The 21,638-nt window shown below is 53.4% G+C and overlaps 1 protein-coding gene across 1 annotated transcript in view; it reads right to left on the bottom strand.

The window, feature by feature from the left end:
* LOC119108180 (tyrosine-protein phosphatase 99A) overlaps nt 1–21,638 on the bottom strand; it is a 78,822-nt gene that overhangs the window by 6,948 nt on the left and 50,236 nt on the right. Inside the window, exons 10-14 of the mRNA XM_037231757.1 lie at nt 21,316–21,412; nt 12,247–12,363; nt 9,450–9,598; nt 2,087–2,364; nt 1,403–1,599 (exon numbers count right to left, since the gene is read on the bottom strand). Of these exons, the coding sequence (XP_037087652.1) occupies nt 1,403–1,599; nt 2,087–2,364; nt 9,450–9,598; nt 12,247–12,363; nt 21,316–21,412 (838 nt within the window). The remainder of the gene's footprint in view (nt 1–1,402; nt 1,600–2,086; nt 2,365–9,449; nt 9,599–12,246; nt 12,364–21,315; nt 21,413–21,638) is intronic.

Genomic DNA, 21,638 nt, shown 5'->3' with positions numbered 1-21,638 from the left:
ACGACAGCCTTAAACGACGCAGTGATGCAGACGCACACTTTTTGTATCTTTCAATATTTAAACCCCGTTTTAAATCACATATGATCAGATGCAATATGTTTTGCTTGCCTGGATGAGGTGGGAGCTCGAAACGCTCCCTCGGCGGCCAGCACCGATAATCTCATCGCTAGGTTGTCGGAACTCTAGGCAAACGTGTTACAAAACCACCCCGCACGCTCCCTCCTCTATAGCAGCGGGTAAAAATTCAGGCAAAGACAAAAATAATAGCGAAAGCATTGCTGTCATTGCCATCATATGACGTCATTTACTGCGCTTTGATTTAAGTGATTCTCTGTTGAGTCGATGCTACTGATGCTTCGTCCACCATATATTATCACCCTGCAGACACCACAGGTGTTGGGTCGTCTGCGTCATCCGCTTCGTGCAACTTAGATCAAAGATGTATCTATTTTTGGCAGGCATTCCGTCAAAGGCTCACGAACCTAAAATATGTCACAAGGAAATGTGGCTCACGTATTCGTAACGCAAAACTAGCAGACATCAGTGCAGCACGTGTTTCTGGACCTAATCTTAGCCTGCAACATGACATATTAAGCGATTCAGTTGCAAATCATCGTTGCTTACATAATGCCATTTCTGGTCCGCATTAATAACGGTCGTTCTGGGGCAATGGGAGAGAGGCCTGAGCGTCATGCCATTGCCACCCGCACTGACTAAGGCCCGCGTCACGGGCAAGCCACGGGCGTCACCTCACTCCCACCCAGCACCAGTCCACCCGGTCCTCCCGGCCCTCCCGACCCTCCCGGTGCGCCCAGTCTTCTCATTCCCCGACGCGTTCAATCCACTCAATCCACCCAGTCCTCCCAACCCTCCCGGTCCTCCCGACACCCCGGACCTCCCGACCCTCCGGGTCCTCCCGACCCTCCCGGTCCTCCCGACCCTCCGGGTTCTCCCGACCCTCCCGGTCCTCCCGACACCCCGGACCTCCCGACACCCCGGACCTCCCGATCCTCCGGGTCCTCCCAACCCTCCCGGTCCTCCCGACCCCCGGTCCTCCCGACCCTCCGGGTCCTCCCGACCCTCCCGGTCCTCCCGACCCTCCCGGTCCTCTCGGTGCGCCGGGTCTTCTCATTCCCCCGGTGCGCCCAGTCCACCCGATCTACCCGGTCTTCCTAGCTTTTCTGGTGTGCCCGGTCCTCCCAGTCCCCCCGGTACGCTCCGTCCACTCAGTCCACTTGGTGCGCCCAGTCCACTCGGTCTATCCGGTGCGCCCGTTCCACTCGGTCCACCCGGTGCGCCCGGTGCGGCCAGTGCCCCTCCCCCAGTCCCCCCGGTCCCCCAGCTCGGGCAGCCTGGCCGGTAGACGCCACCGGTACATGCCTGCCGAGCCAGCGCCGCGTACCTCGAGCGTCCCGATGAGCACCAGCGTGGTGACGCCCTGCTCCCAGACCAGCCGCCAGAGGGCGTCGTGGCTGGCCGCGCTCGGCCGGTCGGTGACGATGAAGGCGCGCGCGCGCTGGTACCCGTCCACGTAGTAGGCGGCCGGAGTCGGCCGGTGGCGGTACAGGCGGGACGCGATCGGCACACGTGCCGAGTAATCTGTGGCAGGCGCCAGACGTCAAGATCGGAGCGTGCCGCTGCATCAGCGGCGTGCGATAAACACGCCTGTTTAGCTTATGTGGCTGTTAGAGGATGGATGCTGGACCTCACATGAGGGGCACCAGTACCCTCCGTGCCAGCCATTGCGGGTTATTTCGCAATAGTAGCCTGATGTATGTGCACTAAAGCGTTATGGAACAGCATCCTTGGTTGCCAGTCCGGAACACGCATGAGTTTTGGGATTCAAGGAACGTATGAAAACGAATAGACGCGTCGAGCCTTCGTCTCAAGCCTAGCTGCCTAAGCGTTGATATGACACGTGCGATCGACATTTCACCACACTCGTGAAGCACGCCAGGATATCAAACCACGTCGTACATTCATTGCCACACAGGTGCCACACTGTTCACATTAATCGGGGCTAGCGATCGTGCACCACATTTCAATGAAAACGCATCTTACTATTCACGCCTTAAGGAGCACTCACAACTCCCCGTCGAGGCATCGCTGGCCGCTGTCTGTCCGTTCTTCTGCACGGCGCCACTAGTCCGTGCGTCGTCCGCCAGGGGCGCTGCCATCTGCAGCATCTCCCACTCGCGCCGGAAGCCGTCGTCGGCGTCGGCGTGCTGCTGCCGCACATGCTGCGAGAACAGGTGGGACGGCACCGCCTCGTGGGCAGGCGCGCCCCAGCCGGACAGGACCGAGCCGGCCACCGACGCCGCCATCTTGTCGGCCGTTTCGGCCGGGTAGCGTTTCTGGCGCCGCCTGGTGGCGGCGAGACACAACGACGGGTCAGCCTGGGGGTAGTGCGGGGTCGCTCATCGCCACCAAGCGGTCTCACGCAGGTCTCACACTGGGGGAGGGGGAGAGAACGTCTGAAATGGCGGATGGGTGAAACCAATTCGTGAGGATAATCAAATCTCCCCGGGCATCAAGTAGGACTGAAATAATGCAGTGTAGGTCATACCATCTCACTCTTTGTTTTCCTATGCTATCCCTGATAATAAATCGGTGAACTAGTCTTCCTGTTCGACGTACAATGTGGATAACATCAGGGAGGCTGCCTCCATGTTATATGCGCTCATTTGAGCATCACTCCCCTTAGCACATGCCTAACCCTTAGCTATTTAATTCGCCTCTGCTGAGCTGTGAGTGCGCTCAATTCAACCGCCATCTACATCCTTCGTCAGGCCACAATGTTGCCTTGGGAAAAGATTACAATGTATTTGTTATCCTGCCGGTGTTTGCCATATTTTGCATGTCAAGGTGAATGCCGTCAGATTGAAGTGTTTGAACCGGTTACACCAATATTTACGCCGCGGTCAACGGCACCGTGACGGAAAATAGACCCACGACGACAACTATTTTCTGCCGGAGCCGCTGTGACCTGACTCGAATCAGAAAGCAGGTCACGTCACCACCACACGGCAGTCGGCGGCATCAGACAGTGCCTAATGCGCCGCTCCCCTGAGGTCATCATAAACTTTCCTGAATGAGTTCACCTCGCTCTGCGCATTTCCGTGTTCCCGTCTCTCCGTCCTGCCGCGGGGCTCTCCGATCCGGAGCTGGCCACAATTACAGCGGAGCTTTCCCGAGCCCGCCTCCGGTCACAGCGCCGGCTGCAAAGCGGCTGGCAACAACTGGCGGCGCTCACCCGAGCCCGCGTCCGGTCACAGCGCCGGCTGCAGAGCGGCTGGCAACAACTGGTGGCGCTCACCCGAGCCCGCCTCCGGTCACAGCGCCGGCTGCAGAGCAGCTGGCAACAACTGGCGGCGCTCACCCGAGCCCGCCTCCGGTCACAACGCCGGCTGCAGAGTGGTCTTTCTGTCGCTCGCGGCTCCAGAAAGCCCCGCTTAGCACGGCCTCGCTGGTGAGCTCTTCACGGTCCGGCGGTCGACCAAAGCTTCAGGCGGCGCCGGGGCCGGGACAGTGCGCTGCGGGGCCGGGGCCGGGACAGTGAGCTGCGGGGCCGGGGCCGGGACAGTGAGCTGCGGGGTCGGGGCCAGGACAGTGCGCTGCGGGGCCGGGACCGGGACAGTGCGCTGCGGGGCCGGGGCCGGGACAGTGCGCTGCGGGGCCGGGACCGGGACAGTGCGCTGCGGGGCCGGGGCCAGGACAGTGCGCTGCGGGGCCGGGACCAGAGCGGTGAGCCGTGGGGCCGGGGCCGGGACGGTGAGCCGCGGGACCGGGGCCGGGACGGTGAACAGCGGGGCCGGGGCCGGGGCGATGAGCCAAGGAACCGGGACCGGGGCCGGGACGGTGAACAGCGGGACCGGGGCCGGGGCGATGAGCCAAGGGACCGGGGCCGGGACGGTGAACAGCGGGACCGGGGCCGGGGCGATGAGCCAAGGAACCGAGGCCTGGGCAGTGAGCCAAGGGGACCGGGGCCGGGACGGTGAGTCGCGGTACCGGGGCCGGGGCGATGAGCCAAGGGACTGGGGCCGGGGCGGTGAGCTGCGGGCTGGGGCCAGGGCGGCGAGCCGTGGGGCGGGGGCGGGGGCCGGGGCCAGGCCAGGGCGGTGAGTCGGAGAGCCGGGGCCGGGCCGGGGTCGCCGTCCGAGCCGCACTCGGCCGGTCGTTGCCGGCGCCGACAGCGGCCGCCGATGCGGCTGGCCGTGTCGCGCCGGCGCCGCCGCCATCAGCCGCTAACGGCCGGCGCCGCGGCCGGCCGTAAATTAACGCCGCGCGGACGGCCGGGGGCCGGACATGGCACGGGCCGGGCCGGGCCGGGCCCCCAGCCAACAGAGACGGTCGTGTTGCTCTGCAGGGGTACGCGCGTCGGTCTGCGGCGTCAGTTGCCATACCCGGGCGTTACAGCCCCGACGGAGGTAGCCAACGAGCTTGCCGTGTCAAACTCCGACGTATGTACTGTGCTATGTTGCTGGCTATGTATACCATGGGATGGTTAGAACCTCCCAGTCTTCTAGGGAGGCTCGAACCTTCCTGCTCTGCTACTATGCTCTGGGCTCCGATTTATAAGACGTGAATTTAACTTTTGGCTATCGTTTTTCTATAAAACCTTGATTTCATTCCCTAATTTCTTTAGAACCGCTAAATGCAAATATTTAAAACAATTAACATTAACCATGTTGCACGTCCCCTTATTCTGAAAAGGCTCCATCTCGATACCAAAATTAAGTACTTCAGGCCTTCAACAAGTCAACAGGTTTTCATTTACGCAGAATTCAGAGCGCGGCACGTCTGTGAATACGTGCTCGGGGCGAGTCTTTGTCAGGGCAAGTCGTTGTCGGAAACACAATGCTATACATACCGAGGCCATGCTCTCTCCACTCGCATCAAAAGCCCGTTCTGATTCGACGTCGCTCATGCGCTAAATCGTTCGCCTTTCGAGCTTTGCAGCGCCGCTCGGGCAGCCGCGGCTGGGCCGGGCCATCGCTCTCTGCGCGGCCGTGAGCGGCGTTTGCGCTGACGTGTTTTTATGGGCGTCGCTCTGGCGGCCGGCCGGAATGGATGGTCAGCCGCGGGCCGATGGCAGGTCACAGTTAGGCGACACCGGCGGCCCCGGCCGGCGAAGTGGGCGGCCGCCGGCCGGAGACGCCCGGCCGGCCGGCGGCGCCGCCCGGCTAGGTCAGGCCCGCCGGCCGGCCGCCGGTGCGCCCGCCCAGGTCAGGTCCTGCCTGCCGGTGGCGGTACTAGCGGCCCGCCGCTGCGGCCACCGCTGCAGCCACCGCTGGTGCCGCCGCTGATGCAGCGTTAGTGGCGAACAGGAAAATGGTGCTAGTGGTCATTTCGGAAAAAGGGGATGGAACGACGGCACTCGAGGAGGGGAGGGGAAGTCATCTTGGATTTAAACGTTCTGAAAGGTAAAGCATCGCATTCGTTTTAGCACCGCTAACATGTACGTTGAAGAAAGATAAGGAAGTGGAATTACTTTCAACATCCTGTTTTCAACGGGTATAGCGCAGGCATCCCTAGGCTGGAAGTGATGACCGCTTCCTTGTTAATTATGTAATTGCCAAAAGATTTTAAGCTGCCGCAAAAACTGGCATGTGTCTGTCTTAATGTGATAGCGCTGTTATGACCTGCAATCACAGCCCACGACCTGTCCTAATTCCGTGATTTAGTTGATGTTTCTCACGCTCTTCAGCGACAAAACAGCTTCAACATCCCTTCCTCCTTTCTTGGTCGAAAGCGCGTGAGGGTGGTGCCTGGCGCGCAACATGCTGACTTCCTGAGCGGCTTGGCGGCCTTTGAGAATTCATCAAGCTATTATTCGCCGGTGCCGGGCTGCAAATAGTTGGCAGCCCGCCATAAATTACACAAACTGCGCACGCAGATGGGAGCTGTGATGGCCTCGCCGGCAGGAGCGGGGTGCAAATGGCTTAACCAGGGCGTAATTACTCATGAGCGAAGTGTCGCAGCGAGGTGATGGTTCAACAAAATAGTACGTCACTACGGCTGTGGCCTTGGGTGCCTCAGTGCGCTCTGTCTCTCGCTGTATCTCTGCAAACAGCACCGAACGGATTTTCGCTTTAGTATTGATTAGCTTCACCGCCGGAGGCGCTGGATGAATGCCAGTTACCCGAGCCGGGGAGGCAGGGTGGGGTTATTGCACCTCACATAATCTCGAGAACAGGAGTGATTTACTTGTTAAGGTAGCGATCGATAGTTCTGGGTCGTAGGACACGAATGGAATCATTTGAAAATAACTTTCAGTCACTTCTGTCCCTAAAAGCTCCCTGGTTTGGCGAGGTACAGTTCGCAGTCCACGAAAGATGCCTGTGCCTTATGACCACACTGCGTGATGCGGCATGGAGCCAGACACGTTCTTAATGGTCAAAACACAATGAACGGTTCGGTTTCATTCCTTGCTGTCCCTGTGTAACTGAACTGATCTCATATCACGGCTGGAAACAAAACGGGTCAGGCAGTGTTTCGCAGGAATCAACAATCACGTGCAATGTAATTTGCCGGGACGGTGCTTCACGAAGCGCTTGGATTACTGTCTGCGGATCTCCTGCTGTGATGTTGGACAAGTCCTGCTGGTGGACAAGTCCCTAATTTGTTCGTCAATTTGTGATAGGTTCTAAAGGTAAATCGTAAAAATAAATATCTCCAAGCAGTCACGACAACTGATATCAATTGATCACAACACACGAGTAATCACAACAAAACACGGTCACGGAGTCTTGACCGTGCTTCTCGGCTGCGAGATAACGCGGGATGTTGAGCGAGCGCAAAGAGCGCACTCCACAGAAAAAAAGCATCATACCGGTCACTTAGACCCGGTTAGCACATGACCTTGATCACATGTAAGGTCACATGAGGTCATCCAAAGGTCAACGACCCCTGCTTTCAGTAGCGAAAAGGCCAGATGGACGAGTACGACGCGTGGAACTACCTCTCTATCGTGCTTGTGAAGCTGGTGACGTATAATTTAATATCCCAACGTGCCTTTTCTCAGGTTGTTGGATACGTATTGCCTGCGTTGAAGGGACTGTTAATAATGTATGAAAGAGCTGTGCGATGCTAAGTATCTGTAGATATACAACACAAATTTATGACCACTGAAAATCATTGCACTAATCACTTACAACCAGTCAACACTTCATGGTTTCATTTGAATGTTTCGTGACTTTGACCTAAGTTGACCTCAGCTGAGCTCTAGGTGAGCCTTAAATTTTATTTTTATGTCTCGGATGCTCTTGCCCACAGCTACATTTAATAAGATACACTTAGTCAGAAACGCATTGTGAAAAATATGAAGCGTCATTCTTGTACGCTAATGGTAGACAATTTTGAACGGTGTCCTGACCTGACGTAACCCTGGTGAGAAACAATATGGTCACAGTTGACTCCCCACAACCCTAACGCTTACTTTTGTGCCACCAGTATTCTTTTTGACCTATCACCACATGTTTTAACTGGATCTATCAGAATGACCGTTTTTACGTGATCCTTGGTGACCTCACATCTGACCTGCGGTCAAAAATTTGGTGTGCATGCTTCATGACTTGACAAGACCTTCACAACGTTATCTTTTTTACCTCGTGCGACGTATGGAAGTTGGAGATCCAAGTGTCCGGTGTCGGGAAAACGCGACGAAGTCTGGTTTTATTCATTAACCCTCTCGCTGATAGCGGGCTGATGATATGCCCCCCCCCACGCTAAGATCTTCTGAACATACTTCTCTGGCCTGTCGCGCGATCACGCCCAAATTTTTGTTAGCTTCTAGGTCATCTACTGGGCATGTTTTGACAACAAAAACACGTGTCTAGCACCTGGTTTTAGAGCGGCGGCGCTATTTTTCAGGAACACTGCACGGCGATCGACGGGCGGTGCGCGAGCGGCGGAAGAGGGCTGATGATTCCACGAACAGTTCGCGGCCGGCTGACATTGCTACGTTAACCCACCATACTTTATAAACATATGCTCAAAAGATATAAAGATATATGCCATTGTACTTACAATTGATCGAGAAATACGTCCGATTAGGTTCCGTGTCGCTAAGAGGCATAATCTCGTTCAGATGAGCATGTAGAACATGTAGAGCATGAGCATGAGTGCGATCATCGGAACAGTTTGACATATGACCTGGCATAAGGGCGTCAAACAACATCAAACCTGTTGTAAATCCCGAGATCTTGTTAAGATCACTTCACTGGTGTTTTCGCCAAGCCTAATCTTTCTTATTTTAGAGTGACAGGAAGCACGCGTCAATCCTCTCTTTCAGGCCACGCTACAAAACGCGGTGAATCAGGCCCAAGGTTAAGGCCCTCCAGTGACGTTCAAAATCAGATCTAACTCGATATTTGCGACAAAAAAGCTTTTCAGAGAGAATAACACCACTTTTCAAACTCTGTCGGAGCAAATCATGAAGTGAATGAGAAGCTTCGCAAAGGGTCGTCTAAACCGACCTCATTTAAGCTACTGACCCGCACGAAGCGATCTATGTCACCGGGGAATCGGCCAGTTCATATAACATCTATGAATAAGTTAGACAGCACATTTCCATCGCACTCGTAAAAGTATCATCCCGTGTCAATAACTGGCAAAATGTCAAGATGTGGGTAGCATAAATGGCCCCGTAAGTCTGTCGGGTGGAGGCATCACTCAGTGACCCTACATGAGCCGCAATCCCATTTTCCGCAAAACTACGCATTGAAAGCTCTATCAGATATGCCAGAGCCACAACATTATTGTCAATGTTAAATGTGTATGTGCGAAATTAATGAAACATTATAGCAATGTTGTGCTCCACGGCGCTGTGGTCATTTAGCCTTTCCCACAGTCTAAGCAACATCGCGTGGGAAGTAACATGATTCTCACTCCTCGCCGGGCGAGGGTTGATAATGTCCCGACAAAATACGAGTTATGCTGGGATTAGCCAAGCGTGGGAAGCCTCGAGGTAGCTGAACCCGTGTGACCTTTCCTTATCATATATATCATTCGAGACGTCGGAGAAGGGCTAGAATTTATATTCATCGAATAATAACACAGCTAAGAGCTTTACCGTAAGCCGTGGCCTGCGGTTGGCGTGGCCTACCACATAGCCTTGCACATGACCTACCGCATCACCTACCGCACGGCCTACCGCATGACCTACCGCATGACTTATTACATGACCAACCGCATGCCTACCGCACGCGATACATGCATGCGGCATGCATGTATATAAGTGGCAGTGTCCCAACAGAAAGTCACGTGTTCTGAGAGCATTGCCGAGTGCCAGTGATTTGACGTTCCCCATACAGTGCGCATGGGTGAACAAGACATTGTTGACCAATCAGGCCGCTTGCGTCTCAAATTACAATAAATAGGTTACTTCCTGTCATTCCAAACCGCGCATGCGCCGGTCGCGAGTTCGAAGTCTTGGTGGGCTCGCTGACCTCCAGATGACGGCGGCGATGACGAGGAAGAGGACGAGCAGGCAGCCGACGAAGATGCCAGTCACCTCTGAGCCGGCCAGCGTAGTGTGCGGCCGATGCTTCCACGTGCTGTACAGCTGAATCTCCTCACAGCCACGCTCCATGCGCACCTGAACGGCCCGGACGACAGAGGTGTACCCGAGTTGTGGGTCTTACACAGCTCACACAGACTCAGACCTCAGCAGGGCGGCAATGTCACCACAAGTAGGGGAGATGTGATGAAGGAAAAGGGCGAGATAGGAAAAGAGAGTCCGGTGTGTCTGATGCACGTGCCTAAGGTAGCTGTAACTCCAGACGACATTCATGCAAACCAAATCAGACGTGTCAGACCCTGAACAGAAGAGGTAGTTCCCAGTTTGCGAAACAATCATAAACGGATTACACGTGCACATACATGATAATAAGAAGGGCGACTAATCCAATAGATGATTCAACTAAAGCGTGTGCAGCTATGCAGCAGCACAATAAGACATTAACAAATTATGCCGCGGAAGAGAAGGGACTATCATGAGCAAGGATAGGAAACATTAACGGCACAACACATTTCCAACGACCAAATTAGCAACTCTTCCAGCGCACATTAAGCCTAACTTTCCCGGTGCGCGTTAGTTCTAAACGTCACCCAGACCTGCCACCGGGCCCCGTCCTGTATTGGGGAGCGGCCCCCAGCGGTGAGGCGGCGAACTTCTGTCAATAGCGCCGGCCTGAAGTTGGCCCACGAATGGATCACCCACCCCACGTGACCACACAGCCAAGTTTCGAGGCGGCACGCCGCAGCCCCCCTCCCCTCCCCTCCCTCACTCGCATCAAGCCGCTAATTGGAGACAACGGCCGGCGCGAAAATAACCAATTTCGGCGCGTCTCGGCCGCGAGGATCGATGCCGTGAGCAGCCAGCGCCGGCCAGCGCCATACGCGTAAAGCACGCTGCGGCGCCGGCCGGATACCGCCGCTCCTTAGGCTCGTCAAGCGGGGCGGAATCGAACGGACGGCTCCCACCAGCTGCGCCCGATCCTATGCAGACACGGCGGGCGGTGCGCGCAATTTACGAGGCGGTGTAGTGCCGGCCGAGAGTTAATACGGAGCTGCGAACGCCCTCGGCCCGCGTTGAATGAACAGATGAGCAGGCCCGGCAGATGAGCCTCAGAAGGCGGCAACATTGCAGCGCCGGAAGATGCTCCCACGCGCCCCTGTTGCGACGGATGAAGAGCGCTGCGAAAACAATATCGCCACGAGATGTTGTCTGGAGCGGCTTATGGAACAGCATCTGGGTCGATAGCGCCGAGGGACAGCGGTGCCGAGGATGAGAGGGCCGCGTCGACAAAAGTCCTGCAGAAGAGGGGATGGCGGGCACTTGAGAACGTCCGTTGGTTCTGCATAATAGCCTTGAAGTATGAGGTGCTCCCTTCAGGTGTAATGGTGTAATCCTGGTGTAATGGTGTAATGGTGTACACCTCCCCATCAGGTGTAATGAAATAAGTTCATATATTCCATGTATCAAATAAGTACATATTTAAATATTGGCATCCTTTTAAGTGGAGAAGACTGCTGTGAGCAGCCCAATTTTCTGTTTGATAAGCATGTTTCTCAAGATGTCGTTGTCTTAATTACATCATGGCACGGTTACACAACATTGATTAAGAGCTAGTTGGCTGGCCATCATATATGGAAACCGTGCTCACGTGCTCCAGATTGGACCGACTCGACAATTACATTTTTATTGGCCTTGATCGCAGCGTGGCTAATGGAATGGCGGGGCTTAAATGACATTATAGGGTCATGGTTGCCTGAGTGAATTTAAAATAGTCTGCAAGAAAAAGTGTGCACATCTTCGCGGTGGTGCTGCTCAGAAACCAGAAGGGTTAATGTCTTAAGAAGAGTAACTCTGCGACCTGCACCAAATCAACTTCATGATAGCTATTTCAGTCCAAAATCCCATACAAATGTGAAACACTCCCATTAAGCTGTAAATGATGCAATGCATGACCATCAATCGTTATTCAACTCATCTTGCCAAGCTCCGATCTGCGAGAAAGGAGGAAGACGGGGGCGCCAATAATGAGGCCCCAAATCGCACACCATGAGTTTGAAAAACTGCCACTGTTACTGCGGTTACTTCCACTGCCACCCCTGTTAAGCTTCCCTGGTATTCAGAAGTTTGCTTTGCCAACATTTTTTTAGGTCGAAGTTAGGAAGATTCGATATGTTTGTGACAATGACTACACCTTTTTGGACTTAGGCTCCCAAAGCCGGTACTTCCGCCCTCAAGCCGGTGTTTCTGCCCCCAAGGTGGCGCTCTTCAAGCGCCCCTGCACCTTCGGCACCGAGTGGGACCATCCTGGAGAGCCTGGTACTCTGGCCGCGGACATTCCCGTTCCTGCCTTGAACTGGCACATACCGGGTGATTCGCATATAGCATACATGCTGAGGGTTTACGCGTCTGCATAACTATGCCTGCTAGTTAGCCGGATCACGTTTCCCCTGATAGTCTCACCGTACGAGTCCCTTTCCAGCCCGCGTGGCTGTAGGGGATAACACCAATGTACTAAGAATGTAGCGTTGGCATGAGGGGACCGCAAGGGCCGGGGCTCCCGATCTCACCTAGCCGTGACCTCAACCTACCTCCGTGACCTGAGGCCACCATCTTGACTTGATCCTTCCTCGTGTCCCTGGCCTACCACCTTGACATGGAGCTGCCACCCCGACCCCAAGCTGCCACCGTGACCTGAAACTACCGTCGTGAGCTGAATTGGCGCCTACCTTTCTGGGCAGAGACTGCTGACCGTTGTAGACCTTGTTGCGGTCCAGGCGGGACACGGTCGCTCCCTGGATGCGGATCTCGTACACCTGGTTGGCCGTCAGATTGGGCAGATTGATCTGAGGCAGAGGGGGAGAAGGACGTCAAACAGACCCGGGCGGCAGCTGTCGCCCGGCCCAACGCTGCGCACAGTGAGACGGTGGCGGCAGCATGGGACACAGCCGACGGGCGCGGGCCAGGGGAGAGGTGGGATCCCACTCCGAGGACCAAGCGCCCGATGCCACCAAGGGCCAAGCGCCCGATGCCGCCAGGGCCAAGCGCCCGATGCCACTAAGGGTCAAGCGCCCGATGCCACCAAGGGCCAAGCGCCCGATGCCGCCAGGGCCAGGCGCCCGATGCCACTAAGGTCAAGCGCCCGATGCCACCAAGGGCCAAGCGCCCGATGCCACCAAGGGCCAAGCGCTCGATGCCACCAAGGGCCAAGCGCCCGATGCCACCAAGGGCCAAGCGATCGATGTCACCAAGGGATGAGCGTCCGATCCCAGCCGCTTAGGATCAGGTCTGTGTCACGGCTCAGCCACCGCGGTTACCAGCCGGAACCCGGAAGCTTCCGGCTCTGGTGACCGCGGCCCCAAGAGTGGCGAGATTATGAGTCTGCCTCAGGATCTGGAGTTTTCCGGGATCGCTGACATGGTCCCGCACCGGGAGCTAGGAGCACGGGCCGGGTGCCGGTCGTCAGCAAATCGAGAGCTGCACGGGTCGTAAAATGGAGGGCTGGAATATTGCCGAACCATGCGATGACACTCCACCGCGGAGTTTGTCACAAGTCGCTTCCACCACGCAGTCGTGCTCATTGCTGCACTACCTTGTAACGAACGTAACAAGGACAAGAAGCCGTACAGAGATATACGCAACTGCATGCAGTTTGATGGGTTATTGGACATAGGTCACAATGTTATAAACAAAGTCAGAAAACGCATCTGGGATGCATAGCACCTGGAAGGCAGTTGAAATCATCCGTCCATCCACACGTGGAGCTGCACTTTATAAGTAAGTGACATATGGGGCTGGGGTAAAGATGTAATTGTCATGTGAGACCCGAACGAGTAACAAATTCTCAAACTGCTGTCAGTTTTCACGTTAGCGCTGTGACCGCAGATTACAGATTTGGTACAGAGTCCAAAAAGCGGCTGATGACTAAACGCTCAATTGTGGGCGGTTGCTGCTGGCATGGTATTTCCTGCCGGCTTATCTAAGACACTATTTTAATCGCTTCACATTATTTAGTGAGGTTTTTAAAAAAGACAGCCGTCATTTAAACCCGACATAACGTTGTCTCCGTCGTGTATCTTTAAAATATTAAATACGTTGTTGAAGATCTCCACACACCGCCATCCATTCGAGCAGTTTCAGTTATTTGCATTCTAAATACTGGCTGCCGACCCTCAACACAGTTTGCTGGGTAAAATACCTGCTACTGAGAACTTCTCTTACAGTTTGAACTAAACTTTGGCGCAGCAGGTAAGCGCCACGCCTTAATGGGCCTGGGTGCGGTCGATTGAAGGGGAGTAATGACAATGAACGATTGCTGACCGATGCGGATACTGAGTGCACCATATTGACCATCACTTAAACACTTGTTGCCTTCATATGCTGCCAGCAGCGTCTCGTGCACGTACAATGCGGCCTGGAACTCAGGCTGAAGTTTCCGGTTGAGTCCCAGGTCATTTTCGGACGCCTCATAAGCCCGAAATTATATCCAACCCGGTCTAACATGTCGTCCTCAGGACGGTGAACACGCCCTCAAGGACAGAAAATATGCTAAAAGACCTAACAATGCAACCATGGCACATGATAAAACATGGCCGTGGTCTGAAAAGTGCACCAGACCTGGTAGAAGGGGGCTATTTGAAGGCTGGAAGGTACGTTGTAGGTCAGAAAAGTCTAGTAGACCTAACCAACGTTCCACAGGTCTAAAAATACACCCGTTAGCCCTCACAGCACGCCCCCACATAGAAAAGACGGTCATAAACATTGACATTGCATCCAAAAAATATATCCGCAACCTGAAAATGTGCCTAAAAATGCCCCCTTAGAGTCACAAGGACGCCCTTAGACCGGAATATGAGACCTTCGGGCTTCCCAAGGCCACCTGCCAATGCGTTTTTGCAGTTCAAAAGATGCTCCCAGACATTAAGTATGTTGAATGGATGCGCTGCCTGAAAAGGCATGACAGAGAGGTTCAAAGATCAAGGAGAGTTAAAAAAGGCAAGCAAATTACGAGTTGCATTTTTGTTTACCCCATAGCTTCAAAATGGGGGATCTGCGGTACAAGCGAAACAAAACATCACTGGTGGTTACGCATCAAAGAAAGCGGGAGGACCTGAAGCAAGGGCTCCAATTTATAGGTCAATCCTCAAGTATTAAAATGCGTGTGACAATTAGTATATGATGAGCAGTGCATAGAGACGCTATTTGACCGAAACTCTCTTGGAAAGTGTGTCAGTCTTGAACAATCCCACACATGCATGGTAAATATCGACATCAAGTCGGCATAGACTATAACTAGTTATGGCATGCATATTCCTTTGGATAGGCGAAAGGACGCCACATTTTCGGACTGACAATTCGTGGCATGATATATATATATATATATATATATATATATATATACACATATATGTATATGTATACATATATATATATATATATATATATATATATATATATATATATACATATGTATATATGTAGATACACGTGTATCAGCACGTGGCGACATTAGTTTTTGCGTCAGGGTCGGTAAGTTATCGCATCTTACCAGCGCTGCCGATAATTTTGACCCGCCGCACACAATCACGGGCGTTGCTGACGGATGTAATTACCCTCATAATGAAACCGGTGGTACAATATTGGTCGTGACTACGACAGAGTCTTCGCTCGCGGTGACCTTCCAGTTACGGGAACACAATACATGATTTGCCGTGAATGAGTGTACGCCACTGGGGTGGTAATACCCTTGTCATTGCGCAAATATTCGAAAAGGTACATACGTTCTTATTTAGCTGCAAATTCTGCCAGTCCTCGCATATAAGGGGCTTTGAAGCAACCAGAGCGTTATGCGATTGCACATGTACATTTGAGACCAGTTTATGGTCGATCTTGGTCTAGAAAGTGAAAGGACGCGAAACGACTGAGCACGAACACATTACCCGCGAAATAATTGAGGAAGTAACCGGTTGTGTGCCCGTGAGAAGAGGGCATTCTCGTATCCGTTGCCACAGATGCTTCACCAATTTTATACCAGGACTGCACACGTAATTATGAGCATCAAATACGTTTTCATGACCAATCTGGCAAGCCTTTGGTGCACCTGAAGGGTACAATAAGCAGGATACTTGAACGCCAAGGGTCAGTTTTGCTCTCAAATATAGTCACGTGTTCACACCAGTTGTTCCTAACATGGCCTTTTGGAAGATTATTTCATGCGAAATAGCAACTGAAGCTGGCAACAAGCTTTGCACTTTCGTAAAAGATCAAACAGGAAGCGCTCTACCACAGAGCCGTCTACTAGGAGTTGTAGAACACCGGCTATTCAGTCCGTATTTTCACGCCTCTGGATAATCACGAATTTTTATCGCCAGAAACACAGCTGCAGCGGTCGATCCCCACCAAATTTCGCTGCTGTCGCTCAATAAAATGAAATGACTGGAAACTCACGGAATGTGAATAATAGCCGGCTTGCTATTGCCCTTCCCTACATTCAATGTGAAAGGCAAGCGAGAATATAGATTTCAGCGCCAGAAATTGCTAGTGGGGGAAACGCGGAAATATAACAGGCGCTGAAGAATCCAGAACAAGGTATTATGTATCTTACTGTGGCCTCGATAATGTGATCCATAATATCGAGACCAGATCATGGTGACCACCGGCGCCAACCACTTGTCCGACATTGGTGGGTGAACAAGCTGCTGGTAAGGTCTAGCGAGCTAGATATCGTTGGCGACCTGGCGCTGGAGCTCTGACTAAGTGACCTCCCCAATGCTGTCTGCAATTCTTTCGACTGAACAAAGGGGCTTCCGGTTTGCTACTGGCGCTAGATGAAGGTCGAATCACTGAGGAGAAAACTAACTTACGTCAGCCCACCAGCGCTTCCCAACGCTTCGCAGAGACGCGCCAGTATCTGACATCCGTGACGGAGTTTTCCACGCTGGCCCCTTCCTTCCGTCCCAGAAAATCCACCACACAAGCGGACGTCCACGACAAGCGATAGGCGACTGTGAAGGTGCTGGGCCGCTGCACCAGCCGAACCCAACGGGGGCGTCGTGGCGCGCGGATGAGGGCGACTTCCGGCACCGGTGGCAGTTCCCAAACTGCTCGCCGCGATCGATGGCAAGCATGTTAAGCCTCGCCGTCCGTCCAACGCCGGCAGCACATTTTCACTAAAAAGCACCAATGCTCCTGCGTCCTCATGGCTGCCTTGGACGCCACGCACAACCATTCGCCTTCGTCGTCTTAGAAGCGCTAGCTGTGGGGGCGACGGCGGCATGTGCCGCACCCTGGAGTTGGCCCGGTGTATTGCGGACCAAACAATGCGCATCCCACGACCTGGCCCACTGCCAGGAGGAGACGACCCCTTCGCATGTGCTTGTCGGCGACGAGGCCTTCCAGCTCCTGTCAAAACTTATGAGGCCGTATCCCGCAACAGGGGAGGTTAGATTGAAGGACCAGACTCGAGCATGCTGCTATCGCCTCTCTGGAGCCCGCCAAATGTCGGTGAGGTCAGTGAGAGCGCTGAAGATTAGGCACCGGGATGCTATTATCACCTCTCTAGAGCCCACCGAATGTCAGTAAGAGCGTTCGGGATCATGCACGAGCTTTCTACTATCACCTCTCCGGAGCCTGCTGAATGTCAGTAAGAGCGTTCGGGATCAGGCGGGAGCATTATACTATCGCCTCTCCGGAGCCCGCTGAATGTCAGTGAGAGCGTTCGGGATCAGGCACGAGCATTCTACTATCGCCTCTCCGGAGCCCGCCGAATGTCAGTGAGAGCTTCCGACATGCTGCTGCAGATGTCATGGCTCCACATCCACCCCCGAAATGTCAGCAACGGGCATGCGAAGATGCTGTTGATAGCCATGAACACGTTACACAACCGTAGTGTGTGAAGGATAGCACGCTCGGCCGTACTTCGCAAAATACATGTAGAAACACTTGACAACACAGGCATTATTAAAAGGATCAGCAAAGTACACCAGTCAAGTGATCGCTCATGGGGAATGGGCGTGTCGCGCAAAGGTAGAACATTTGATGGCCTGATCCTCTTCTCCACCCAGCCACTCTTGTTAGAAACGTTAAACTTACTTTAGTTAAACTGTCCGGCTCGCGTCTTGTAGCTCAGTAGCGTCCTCCGGCGGTTCTACATCGAAAGGTAAACAACGTCGAAATTGGAAGACGCTGAGGCTTTCGGTTGTAAGCTTTGGCGTAATCACGCCTTAAACGTTGCTGGGGCTCAGTTCTGTTACGATGCCACTTTAATGGTCAAAACGCAAATATTTTAACCTGCCCAAAGGTACTGGGATCCGAACCGCACCAGCCCATTGGTGGCCACGGTCATACTGGTGGATAGCGCGTTCGCGTGGGGAAAGCTAGTATTATACGGCCAATCTTGTTTTTGTGCGAGCGCGGAAATCGTGCAGCGAAATTCGATGCAGCCTCAGCCGAATCTGTACACAAGTTTTCATGATTATGCCCAAACGGTGCCGGAACTCTGGTACTCAAGCGACACAAACGTAATCACGAGACCTGCGGCAGCCAAAAATAGCGGCTAACATGTCAGCGTTCGTCGAATGTGACGGGTAGCGCGATACGTGAGAATTAACGAACGTTACACTTTGGATTTCGGTTAAATTCTACAAGAATGGGCGGAAGACAGCCTACACCGCTCGTTCTTCAAAGGAACGAAAAGCACCGTCCCTCGTTTGACGCCGCAGGAAATCGCTGCCCCTGTTACATAGGTTTTATTTTTTCCTTCATGAGCTTCTGATTACGCCGTTTCCTGATGACATTTATCATGACGGTTTATTTGGTGATCGCCTCGATCCACTATTTTTCAAGATTTTCGTTTTGTCATTGATCAGGCCCTCACACTCAGGGTCAGATCCGCTGAAAATAATTCTTAGTTTAAGGTAGGTAGCCAAACCCGTGAGGAACAAAATGGATTGAATTCAAATGAAAGCATTATGCATGCGTTCCGATTATTGTGTGCATCATAAATTGCACACCACTTACCATCGGTTGCCACCTAATATCTATTTGTCCGGCAGAATTATGCTTTGCGTAGGCATATTGCAGATCCATGCAGCAGGGACAATGCGGGATCACGCCCACCAGTCAACAAACAATGGGAGGGCCCTTCACAGCGGCCACTCGTCGGGGTCATGTCCACCAACCGCCAAGCCTTGGGACAGCCCTAGACTGTGGCCGCTCGTGGAAGTCACGCCCGCCAACCGCCAAGCACGGGGAGAGCCCTAGACAGCGGTCAGTCGTCGGGGCAGCACGCCAGTGATGCGGAACATCGCTCTCAGCGCCGCCCCGACCAATCCAATCAACCTTAAGAGGCTAACCTTTGCGCAGGGTCCCGACTTAAACAAAAGTGGTGCGAGGCCGGCCCCGGGGGAGGCCCGCTTCTGGGGCCGGAGCTGGCGGCTGCAGCGGCCGGGACGGGCGATCCGTCATGTCGGTGACGGCGGCTGGAGCGGCCGCGGCGTGCGGTGTGCACCGCCGGGGCGCTCTCCCCCCTCCCCGCCGCCCAGAGGCCGGCGGATGGCGGGGGTGACGGCGGCTGGAGCGCCCGCGGCGTTCGGTGTGCACCGCCGGGGCGCTCTCCCCCTCCCCGCCGCCCAGAGGCCGGCGGATGGCGGGGGTGACGGCGGCTGGGGCGGCCGCGGCGTGCGGTGTGCACCGCCGGGGCGCTCTCCCCCTCCCCGCCGCCCAGAAGCCAGCGGATGGCGGGCGGCGTCAGGCGTACCGCCGTGTCAGGACAGGCTCCTGGTACTCACCAACTCCTGGCACTCAAGCTGCACCCAAGCTGAGGCAGTACAGTTTTCATGCAGCGGTGAATGTTTCTCTTGGTCCCTATGCTTGTGAAATGCGATTTACGCATGACAGAATAGCATGACGGCTCGTGTGGCGTGGGACAAGTGAGCTGACTGTAACGCGACTTTGACATGGGAATTATAGATTAACAGCATGTGGACGGTGCCAGAACCTTAGATCATTCAGCCACTTACCTCACCAATGATTGAAAGTCCACCGTTCATTGGAGTTCAGAACGCAATGGCTGGCCGACGTGGCGATCTCGAGTCAGGGTTACAAATCACACTGCTCGTTAATTGGCTAGCCTTTCTTCTGGCCAGGCCTCATTTTCGGCCGGGAAAATCAATGAATTAGTATTAAGTGGCAAATTTGGTGATTGTGACAAAGCGTTGGGAAAGCAAAATATCTTATTTGGATATTGGTTTTAATGGAATTGAATGGGCTTCCCTTATTTTTCAGGAGTGGCCTCGTTAGAATAAGAAATGGACCTCCTTAGGTTTTTAGGAATGGGCCTTCCAAATACTTTGGAATGGACCCATTTGGGAATTTAGGAATGAGCTCAATTAGTTTCTTAGAAATGGACCTCCTCAGTTTTTAAGGAATAAACCCCCCTGATTTCTAAGAATATGTCTCCGTAGTTGTTTAAGAATGGGTCTAGCCTATCTCAGATTGAGCCGCAGCGTACTGTATTGCAAACCGGTTATTGCAAACGCAAGAAAGGATATTGGCCTTTTGTAGGCCAATTACCGGCGCACTTATTGGTTGAACACGAATGCGATTGCCTAGAAGGGGGCGCGTTCAGCTGTATCACGCAGTTTGCTCTCTGATGTCGTACCTGCCCTGACTGCGGAGACCTGACATCAGTCTTAAAAACGTCCCAGAATGGGCGGATTTCTGGTGCGCTTTGAAGAGCGCGTCTCAGACTGATCAGACCGATGCACATTTTGAGCGATTCGATTGTCCGTCCCGTCCTCAGACAAAAATGCATTGGTCTTGCGTCCCTAACGTGGGATCGCCGAGATCTGGGCCACCGTTGTGCAGGTTTTTTTTCGCAACTCGCAAATGGTCCATTTTCCTTGTCAATTACGTAAGTAAAGATATACTTTGCTCAAACTGCAATAGTAGGAAAATCGCCTAGGTCAACCAGACTGTTTGAAAATAATCTAAATGTGTAAAGCAAAAATACCAAAGCTGCGTTCCTTGTTCCTGAAGATCTCAGAAATATGTGATTAGCTGTTGCATGCATATCGTCTAGAAAGCGTGACAGCGGCCGCCGGTCGAGCGGGGCCGCTTACGCTGGCGTTGCTTTCAGCGGTTCCGGGTTGACAGGGTTTCAGCGGTTCAGTGGTTCAGCGGTTCAGGATCAATCGGTCTGCGGCCCCGTTCGCAGTTCAGCTGCCAACGGGTGACAGAGCAGCCAGCCTTCTCGTCCGCGGCAATTCAGTCCGAGTGCCCCAGCCGCTGATTTCAGGGCACAATATAAAATGTGCCTTTTATTTTTATATTATGTATTTTATGTATTTTGTATTTTATATATTCTATTTTGTATTTTGACCGAAATGCGTACGCAAAGCAGTGCTAAGCACGATGGCACGTCGATTATTTTGTAACATACGCACTTGCCTCATACGGCTCAGCAATGGAAATCTGCTTGCCTTCCGCAGCAAAACTTTTATACCACCAAGTCCAGCAGAGAAAACAATGCTCGAGCCTCTATCCAAAAGTGCACGAAAAGTAAGCTATGAGACACCACACTATATCAGGTCGTTGTATTGTATGCTACGAGGCCGCCCTTTACTTCCAACTCGCGCACACGCCCATTCGTCCATTACAGATCACGCATGCAAAAAAGAGATTTTGCGGGCGCAAAAAATAGGTGCTTAAGTGACAGAGTGAGCATGCGCCAGAAGCATGGTTCTGCAATCAGTGCCAGAGCAGTAAGCAGGTGGTGACGAGCATGACGCTCCTCCTACCGTGTACTGCAGCCGGTCGCTCTGAACAGGGACCATCCGCTCGATGAAGTCTCGGCTGTCTCCAGAGCGATAGAGCAGATAGTACAGATCAACCAGGCTGAAATAACAGCAAATGTCAGGCGCTAATACAATGAAATAAATAACCATGGTAAGGCTGACATTCGCCCACTGACTTCCGTTGGCAGTCAGTTCGCTGCAGTGCGACTGACGCAGGCAATATTATCAGCACTCAGAAATCCTCAACCGCAACATCTTGCTTTGATTTGCCCAGTTGCATAGCACAATAAAGTAGCCCGCAATTTAGGTTGATGTTTGCTGACGTC

Source organism: Pollicipes pollicipes, unplaced genomic scaffold (genome assembly GCF_011947565.3).
Source record: "Pollicipes pollicipes isolate AB1234 unplaced genomic scaffold, Ppol_2.1 Scaffold_6686;HRSCAF=7923_pilon_pilon_pilon, whole genome shotgun sequence".
NCBI classification, from domain to species: Eukaryota; Metazoa; Arthropoda; class Thecostraca; order Pollicipedomorpha; family Pollicipedidae; genus Pollicipes; species Pollicipes pollicipes.
Note: the sequence above shows the minus strand (reverse complement) of the source record. Positions and strands in the feature narration are given on the sequence as shown.